This window comes from Stigmatopora nigra, chromosome 2 (assembly GCF_051989575.1).
Source record: "Stigmatopora nigra isolate UIUO_SnigA chromosome 2, RoL_Snig_1.1, whole genome shotgun sequence".
NCBI classification, from domain to species: domain Eukaryota; kingdom Metazoa; phylum Chordata; class Actinopteri; order Syngnathiformes; family Syngnathidae; genus Stigmatopora; species Stigmatopora nigra.
In genome coordinates this window covers 10807964-10817985 of record NC_135509.1, presented here as the reverse complement: position 1 = coordinate 10817985, position 10022 = coordinate 10807964, and the positions used below count along the sequence as shown (strand labels likewise).

Sequence of the window (10022 nt, the reverse complement as noted above, 5' to 3'; positions counted from 1 at the left end):
TAAAAACAACCATGGTGATTCCACAGATTGCTAATAGAGGTGATAGGAAACCAAGACCTCTATCGGTTTGTATTTTGATGATGAGGTGACGCGATAATAATTGCGAGAACAAAGTTCAAAGGTTAAATGAACACGGCGAAGAAAAATCAAAGAAATCCTCCATGTTTCACGGATGAAGAATCCCTTTACGTCAATGACATAAAAAAACACACGATCAATACACACTACACAGAATCATTGATGGAATCTTAAAATCCTACCAACGTATTGATGAAACGTAAAGTATATTTCCAAAAAGGAAGTGCTTAAGCATGACAAAGCAAGAATCATTGACAGAACTTTGAGATTCATATCGCAATTGCTTTGTCCTGCAATTCTAATCATCATGAAGATACATGCAAATGAACATACAACACACAACATGAAGAAAACAGGACAAGAGGACGGTTCTCTGGAGAGCAAACACACCAGCTGAGACCCAGCAAGCCAACATCTTGTGACATGTACACGCATACGTCATCTAGGAAAAATCATTATATTTCCACTTTCAATTGTATTCTACAATATATACATGTATACTGTGTATGTGTATATATGCATGTATTTGTTTGTTTGTTTATCTTTACTTATGCTCCATCTACATATGAAATATGCATGTTACGAAACATTTCAATAGGAAAATTTGGTCTAAAGATACAAAAGAAATTCAAATTACAATGTCCAAAATCTAAAAAAAAAAGAAAAAAATCTTTGTATCCTTTTTTCAAATTGGCAGGCTAAAAGTAGAGGCAGAAAAGGGGTTCGCATGTCTGCCTCACAGTTCGGAAATCGAGGGTTTAATCCCCATTGGCTTCCAACCTTCCTGTTTGGAGTTTGCATGATCTCTCCGTGTCTGCATGGCTTTTCTCTGGTTACTTTGGTTTCTTTTCACATCCCAAAAGAATGTATTGTATGCAGGTTTGAGTGTGAACATGATTGGTTGTCTATCTATTTGAACGCTGTGATTGGTTGGCCGTTAATTCTGGGTGTCCCCGCCTACTGCCCACACTTGGCTGGCATAGGCTCCAGCACCTCTTGCGACACTTGTGAGGATAAGCAGTGTAGAAGATGAATACTTAGATTCTGTCTCACTTAAGTTAAAAAAAAAAGTATACTTGTGGAAAATGTAATTTACAAAAACAATTAATTTGGTGAGTAGAGGTGCCAAGATCATAAGTGTGTTTATATCATGTTTTTGGTTTCAAATTGGTAAAATGCAGTCCACCATTTAATGGCTTGTTGTTCAAGTTAGAAGCAACTTTTTCACTAGTTTGATGGGTTTTCTTGGGTTATCTTTAGTTATTTCCCGGCCTGACGTTTTGCGGTGTGATGAAGACGTTCATCCACAAACTTGTTGCCGTGACTCATCAAAAGCTACTTTGCACAACAAATCTAACACGAACGCAATCAAACAGAACAAAATGTTTTTTCATGCTTAAAATTATTTGTACCACGCCATGATCTACCTTACATCTTATGTAACATACAGTGTATATGTGAAGGCGGATATATATTACATTGCTAATAATACTAGAAAGAATAATATTGTTAGAGAGAAAACACTATTAGAAGATGATAAAATGACAGTTGTGGAAGAAAAAAAATGATGGTGAGTATTTTTGTGAGCAAAACTTGTTTATAAATGGAAAAAGGTATTAAATCTTTGATATGCTGAAAAATAAGTCATCTTAAGTTTTAGTTTGAGGATTTCTTTGACAAGATGTAATGTGTTTGTAGAGAAAATTTGAAGATTCATTTTCTTTTTTCTGGTTGCCTTTTTGGTAAGGATATATATATATTTTATCTAATAAAATCTGGATAAAATCATTTTGTTTTCATTGTACATTCTTTTATTGTGTTGAGAACACTATTTTCTATTGTTAGGAACTTAATGTTTATAGCATTTGACACTGGATCATTCATATTGTATTCCAGGTATTAATGATTATTTTAATGTAATATTCTTTCATTTCAAACATATCTGCTTTCATTGTTACGTTTCATTTTACTTCAGCAGTAAGAAATCACAGTCCTTTATTTGCTCAATTGGTGCCCACAAATTTGTGTTAATTACATTCTAATCACAGAACATTATACAACTGTATATCCAAATGAATGGTGCTGGATGAAAGCAAATAGCGAGCTAATATAATCCAACAAACCTAAAAAATTAATGAAAATGTTTCAGGTTACTGAAGTGAAGTCAACTGCTGCCGTGTGTCTCTCCAACAGAGAGAAACAAAGTCTACTTGGTAAGCACATACAAAATTGATTTTATTTTCAAGTAAAATTTAAATGTAAAAAAAAAAAATATATATATATATATATATATATATATATATATATATATATATATATATATATATATATATATATATATATATATATATGAATGTTGGAAGATATGTTATAAATGTTATAACATTATATATGTATATATATATGTATATATATGTATATTTATGTATATATATGTATATATATATGTATATATATATATTTTTTTTAATGGTACAAATATTTAGCTTGCAAAATGCATGCTTTTCTGTGTCTGCCTGTCAAATTTAAGTTTTATCATATATTATATTTTGTCCATCAATACTTATGAAATTATTCCAAATTGTCTGTTGGCATCCTTTCATTGCTTTACCGCTGGTTGCTCAAAATGTTGCCAATTCGTGGCCTAGAGGTTAACTCAACTGTCTCCCGTCTGGGAGACCTGAGTTCGATTCCCGGTTGGGACATTTTTTCACTTAGTTGTTTCTGTGGACTTCTTGTCAAGACACTCAAATGACGACAGGGGAAAGTGTAGCCAGATTGTGACCTAGTGGTTAACTCACCTGTCTCCCATCTGGGAGACCTGGTTTGAAATCCCGGCTGGGACACTTTTTCACTTAGTTGTTTCTGTGGTTTTCTTGTAAAGACACTCAAATGATTACAAAGAAAAGTGTAAAACCACTTGATGGCGCAGAGGTTAGTGCACCGGACTCCCGTCTGGGAGACCTGGGTTCGAATCCCGGTCGGGACACTTTTTCACTTAGTTGTTTCTGTGGATTTCTTCTCAAGATACTCAAATGATTACAAAGGAAAGTGTAGTCACTTAGTGGCGCAGGGGTTTGTTCACTGCACTCCCGCCTGGGAGACATGGGTTCAATTCCCATTTCGGACACATTTTCACTTAGTCATTTCTGTGGACTTCTTGGAAAGACACTCAAATGATTACAAGGAAAAGTGTAGTCACTTGGTTGGCGCAGAGGTTAGTTCACAGGACTCCCGTGTGGGAGACCTGGGTTCGATTCCCGCTGTCGCCCTTTGGCTGATCACTACACCAAGTAGTTCAGAAAATGGAATAAGAAAAAAAAAAAAAAGAAAAACTTTTTAATTTATATTAAACACTTAGTCATATTTTTCAGTAAAAGGTTATATTCCGAACTGCCTTCGGCAGTTCGGAAGACACTTGATGGACCTGTCTGTGCGAAAGGCGTTCTCGGGTCGGCCTTCGGCCGACCCTCGACCGCTTGCTTGGTCAGTGAACCGCCGACACCGGGAAGCGAACTCACGTTCTCTCGGTGCAAAGGCGAGTGTGCAACCCACTACACCAACTCGTGCCCCACTTATACATAGGTGTTGAAACGCTTTATCCAAGGAAATGGGGTGAAACACTTAGTCATTTTTTGGACAAAATGCTTCATCCACTACTGAAGACTTATACACTTAGACATTAATACTTATTCTTTTAACTGAATAATATTTGGAAAATCTTTGCAGGCACTGGGATTTGAACCCAGAACCCCAGAGGTGGCAGACTGATGACTTAGCCACTGGGCCACCAACCTACTGAGAGAAGGTAGTAGTACTTATACTTTTATCTCATTCATTTACCTGAATAATAATGGAAAAATCTTTGCATGCACTTGGACTTGAACCCAGGACCAAAGAGGTGGGAGACTGATGACTTACCCACTGGGCTACCACTCTCCAAGAATAATTGCACATACTTGATGTAAAACAGCCTTTGCTAAAGTGAACACACAAAACAATCTGCTGTCATCTAGTGGACTGACAGTGCACTACCAAATCTCCCCTCAGTTCAAATATGTTAACAGCACACATCCCCATTTGGGGAGGCAAGCACTGGCATTTATTTTATTTAGGCACATACAAATACATCACAGATTAAGATTTGTGATTACTGTCCTATAGAGAATGTACTGATTAGGCACAATTGCATCCGGTGTGAGTAGCAGTCCTTTATTTTTGTTGTTTGCTGGAAGCAAATTTGCATAGTTTTAGTTCCCGGCTCAGTATTTGAGAGATTTGGAAAAAGGAAAGCATGTTTTTGTTATTATTAGTTCCGGAAGTGAATCCGAATTTTGTATTCCAGAAGTGGTTCCAGACAGAAAAAACATGGAAGGGTTTCCTTATTTGCCCTGAAGTAGTGCAGTCTATTTTGGCTTCCAAACATGGCATGCAGGTATTGTATTTGATTCAAAAAGTGAACTAAGTCATGTTTCCAGAAGCAGGTCCCTGTTTTTCTTATTTCAAGGATGAGTGTGCACTCTGAGAGTCCAACCAAGCAGCAGCTTTCATTTCATTCATGTGCTTCGAGTCCACATCACATGAATCCCCTCAAAAGTAGTTCTTTCAGGCTTCTTTGATTTTGAAAGACAGTCAACGTGTGAGCAAATGTGGGATCACTATTTTTCAAACTGCCTTTATGGGTACTTTCGGCCTCCTTACGCAAAAGCCTCAGAAGTAGTTCTTTAGGTCCTGCAAGTGGATCAGCACATCCAACTCATGGATCACACGCTCCTCCAAATGAATATCTTTCCTTCATGTGCTTAACCTAAATGAAAAGCACGTCATTCTTGGGTCTTGATTGTGCTTCAGTTGGTTCTAGAAGCAGCTAATGAAAACATTAGAAGGCATTTAATGAGCCCACGTGTTGATTATATTGCTTTCACCACAACTTTTTGGGCTCTAGAGATAGGTGAGTCTCTTTAAATGTGGAAGTGGGTCAGCATGTCCAACATGTAGCAAAATGCACCTGTATTTTTTGGTATTTCTTTGCGCATTATACATGCCTCACTCTTGACCCCCAAGGCTAATATTTGGTTCTTGCAGTGGCTCAAAATTTCTTTGGTTCTTGAAACTTGTCAGCATATTACCATGCCAACATCAAAGTGCATTTGATAAGCCTTATTTTTATTGCCTCCATGTAAAATTGACTTCACCTCACTTTTAAGCCACTAAAGTGTCTTTTTTCAGGGTGGGGCTCCTGAAGCAGGTCAAAAGTTTGTTTGGTTCCAGAAGTGGGTCGGCGTATGGACGCGAGTCCAACAATTGTTTTTAGTGCATTAACTGAAGTCACCTGAACTTCAAACGTGCTCCTTTGGTTGAAGCAGGAAAGGATCACATGGCCCAGGAGATATTGGCCGCGTGTTCCTTGGCCTTCATGCGCAGCACGGCAATGCTAGACGAGCGCCTCTCGAACTCCGGTTTGCTCTCGAAGACGTGATGGCCATTAGCGGCCGGAGAGAGGAGCGGGTCGCCGCAGAAATTGTTGAGCGAGACGTGACCAAACTGGTTCTGTTGGTTGGGGAAGTAGCCGTGACTGTGGTCCACGGCGGCGGAGGAGGCCGAGCGCGGGGAGTAGGAGGCCACGCAAGGGGGAGAGCCACGGGGAAGCATGCAGGGGGACACCACGGAACCGGCCACAGAAGGGGGGCCCGACCACAAGTTGTTGGAAATCTGTTGAAACCATGAGCAGTCGTGAAGGGAGGATATTAATACTATTAAAGTTCATCAATTCATCCTGTACAATCTTGTCTCTCCATGTTCCCGAGGTACAACTGCTATTTTAGTCCATTTTTTGCATGCTTTGTACTATAAGCCAAAATTTATGGCATAAATGGTGTCAAACTTAGCCAAAAATACGATGCATTTACTTTAATAAATAATAAACATTTTAACTGTCATTTAGCAAATTTAAATGAACTCTTTCTTCAATCAAACCACAAACTTTTGAATTCACGTTTTTTAACAATTATTTTTTAAATAAGTCAAGATCACGTAATTATTAACAAAACCTAAATTGTAACAGTTTGTCATCATCTTCATGTCAATGTCAACTTCTTAAATGTATTATTTAAATGTCAATTTTTCGGATAGCTATGACACCTTTAATTGGAGGTCAGTCTTTTTGACATGTGTTTATACATACGTATTATTTCTTTTAGTAGATTAAAATTGTCAAATGTTGGCCGTGCGTACGTACCTGTGCGTAGCTGTCAGTTCGAGGGAGAACAGATAAGTCGTAGGCAGAGGTAAAGTGACTTTTGGCTTGCTGGATTTGGCCATAACGTTCCCGTTTTCTCCATTTGGCTCTTCTATTCTGGAACCACACCTGACATGTACACAAACACCCATCCAGCAACATTAATAATGGCACTTCAATGAACTATTTCAATCTTATTGTGTAATATGTATGGAAAAATCAAGCTATAGTTAGTATTTACTAGTATTTAGAAACAAAATTGCTAAATTTTACTGCAAAAAATGTGTGTTATAATTATAATTTGATTTCAATAAAACAGAAATATCAATCAACTGTTTTCAATACTATTGCATAAACAATTGAAATTGATCATATAATTGACACCTATAGCGGCCATTTGTTTTGAATGATGTGCCAATCAATAGTCACAAAGGGTTTGGAAGTAAGTTTAAAAAAAATCCTTAGGTGAGAGAGGGCATGAAAGAGAAAAATAAAACAATCTAAATTATTTTGATGTGCACCGAGACAAGTAAAAAGTGGCTAAAAGGAATATGTATTTTCATATAAATAGACTCAAGTAAAACAATGAAAATGTTGTTGCTACAATTAAAAATACAAAAGGGATTTTTGGTAGAAACTTAAAAGTTATGAACAAAGTTTAACAACATGAGTTTAAGACAATGTAAAAAATTAAACAATAATAAAATTCCTCTTTGTTCATTAAATTGAAAAAGCAATAACTGATAATATGTTTAAAAAGATAAAAGAAAGGGGTTTGTCATTCATTAGCCATTGAAAGAAAATATTCGGCTATGTTTACAATTTGTTTTGGAAAGTTTCAAAATATTGTATTTGTTTGAAATGACTTGTCAGATAGTTGATCTTTTAAAATAATAGAACTAAACAATACATATTGAAATGAATTTTAAAAAAACTTGAAATATTTAGATTTTTGTTTTTAGAAATTATATATTTTGTCAAATTTGGAGATGGATGGTTGGCTACTTTTGTTTTGACTAACTGCTTTATATGAATTACAAGTCAAACACAAACAAAAATGCTGACAGTAATCACAATTATTTACAAATTGAATTCATAGTTTAAATGGCACAGTTTGGAATACGTTCTTAAATTCAGCATTTATTTAAGACGCCTTAGCTCACCTGACCCAGACAATTTATTTTGTATTGTTTTATTTTATTCTAAGAAAGACAACATGGGGCATTAAAGCTGCGTGTGTATTTGGTAACATCCAGCAAAGCTTAACTACATTTTTTTTTTAATTGCACTCCAACCACTCCTAAAAATACTAAAAATCCCATTCAATAAACTGTCAATTTGCAAAGTACACTGATAAAAACGACAATATATTGCAAACTTGGAAAAGAATGAACAATTTCGTCCAAATAAACAAAATAAAAAAAACACTGCTGAATATATTAAGCATAGCTGAAACGACTTTTACTACAGTTGTTTTTAACGCCTACAAATAATATGTCGCCCCACAGGAGATAACTTTTTCTTTTATAACTATTCGTCAAATAGTCCTAAATGAAGATGCGGTGTGTGGGTGTGTGGGTACCTGAACCCTGGCCTCGGTCAATTCGGTCCTGGTGGCCAGCTGTTCCCGAACGTACACGTCCGGGTAGTGCGTCTTTTGGAAGACCTTCTCCAGCTCATCCAGTTGCGCGCTGCTAAAGGTGGTCCGGTGGCGTCGCTTCTTACTGCTCGTCACCTTGTCGTCCCCCTTGTCTGCCGCCTCATCGCCCTCGTCCCCGCGGCAACACGACGCCGCGGAGCCGGCCATCTCCTCTGCTTTGGCCGCAGTATATCCGGCTGGAAAGAAGACAAGGCAAATCAGAATTGGATAAAAAAACTAAATAACTCGATTGATGACTTTTTTTTGTCAAAGCAAGTTGAACGATGTGAATAAAATTACCATGTGGTTCCGAGCGAGGTGAGACGCGATGTTCGCCGAAGGCCTGCGCGCATTTATGGGGAGACTTGGTGAAGTACATGCCGCCGTCCAGGCTCTCCATAGCGGGTTCCAGGAAGTAGTCAGCGGCCTTCATCGTCTGGTTCTTCAGGCCGAACTTGTCTTCCATAAAGTCCATCATCATCAGCATCGTTGTTGCAGCACTCATCACGGCATCTGAAGGACTATATACCGGCCCTCCTCCCCCTCCAAAAAAAGTGAAACCCCTCACCCCATCACCATCACTCATGCACACCAACAACAAGCATGCAGCCCCGCTCCTCCCTCCCACCGGTGGCCCAATCCACACCGAACCGAACCAGACAGACAATATAGTTTCACATTTACAGTTGAATTATGCATTTTCCCCATATACCATTACTTTTAATATGAACATAAATCTGGATAGTGTCAAAATTATACATTTTTCCAAAAATATAATATCAATATTGGGGAAAATGTCACTGGGGAATATCTCTAAGACTAATTTAGCTATGTATAATATAAATTGGATTTCAATAGCCATTTCTGATTACAAATTAAATTTGATGTATTGTGTGTTTTCCGTACAGCCTGTTCTCACAGGGATCGTGGGGGTGCTGGAGCCGATTCTATGGGAAAAATCCCCACAGAAAGGTCCTTGATCTCAGATTTTTTATTTTTAATCAGGGTTTTTGTAAGAGGAATATTTATATATAAATATATTGAATTATTGTTGTGGTGACTGTCATTCTGTGGCCAAATGTGCAGTATCCTAGGACCACAAGTGAAAATAAACATCAGTATTAGGGAGTGCAGCGGGGGTCCGAGGATCTTATTGGACTTCTAAAGTAAGCGAGTTAGGAGTTGTGGCGTGCTGAGAAGGAAAATGTCAAAAGTTCATTGATTCTTCTGTCAATTGGGTATCAGTAGATAACGCTAGTCGGGGTCGGTCCAGGCGACAGCGGCTAACTTACAAAAAGTTTTTTGTTTTTGGAATGTAGTGCAATCTCTGAGCCTAAACACAAACTAGTCACTTCTTACAAGTCGGATCATTGTAAAAAAAAAAAAAAGAAGTAGGGGCTTACTATGGAAAAAGAACAATGAGAGTATTGATAAATATGTCTGGTAAATATGAGGGGTGTCATAATATTGCACCCTACATGATTTACAAACATTTAAAAAACAAAATGCAATGTATTTGCAACAGATGTGTTGCGAAAGGGCTTTTAAAATGGATCGCTGCTAAAAAATGAAGGTCAATTTATATTTAGTTAAAATTTACCATATTTATAAACTTTTCATGGTATGATGACATCAGGAAAAATATTACCATTTTGTCATATTGCACATCAATGGATAAATGTTTATTTGTTCTCAAATCACGGCTAGATTGCATTAACGAAAGCATTTGTATGCATGCGTAAATACTTTTTAAAACCGTTCAAGCAAAGTGAGTGAAAGGTCAAAAAAAAATACCTGACGCTAGCAAGTCCACCAAGTGGACACCATTCGGCTAACATTCTTTTTTTTAATTAAATTTGTAGAAAAACATCCTGCAGCCCGTATTAGTGCCACCAATTAGCTCGGACATTTTACCCACGGTTTCTGCTCGCGCCATGTTATTCCCTCAACGTGGGTTCAGGTTTCTCGGGCTTCTCTGCTGTGGCACATTCCTCAACGAGTTCAATTTTCTCGGTATCTGCAAAAAAAAAAGGAAATGCTTAACTTTCATTTTTGGAATCTCATTTT

At 37.5% G+C, this 10022-nt stretch overlaps 1 protein-coding gene across 1 annotated transcript; it reads right to left on the bottom strand.

The window, feature by feature from the left end:
* Positions 1–5102: 5102 nt before the first annotated feature.
* alx1 (ALX homeobox 1) lies at positions 5103–8565 on the bottom strand. Its single transcript, XM_077710500.1, has 4 exons — positions 8256–8565; positions 7899–8152; positions 6317–6445; positions 5103–5790 (listed from the first exon to the last, which is right to left on the bottom strand). The coding sequence occupies exons 1-4, from the start codon at positions 8539–8541 to the stop codon at positions 5452–5454; spliced, it is 1008 nt and encodes a 335-aa protein (XP_077566626.1). The 5' UTR covers positions 8542–8565; the 3' UTR covers positions 5103–5451.
* Between the last annotated feature and the right edge of the window lie 1457 nt (positions 8566–10022).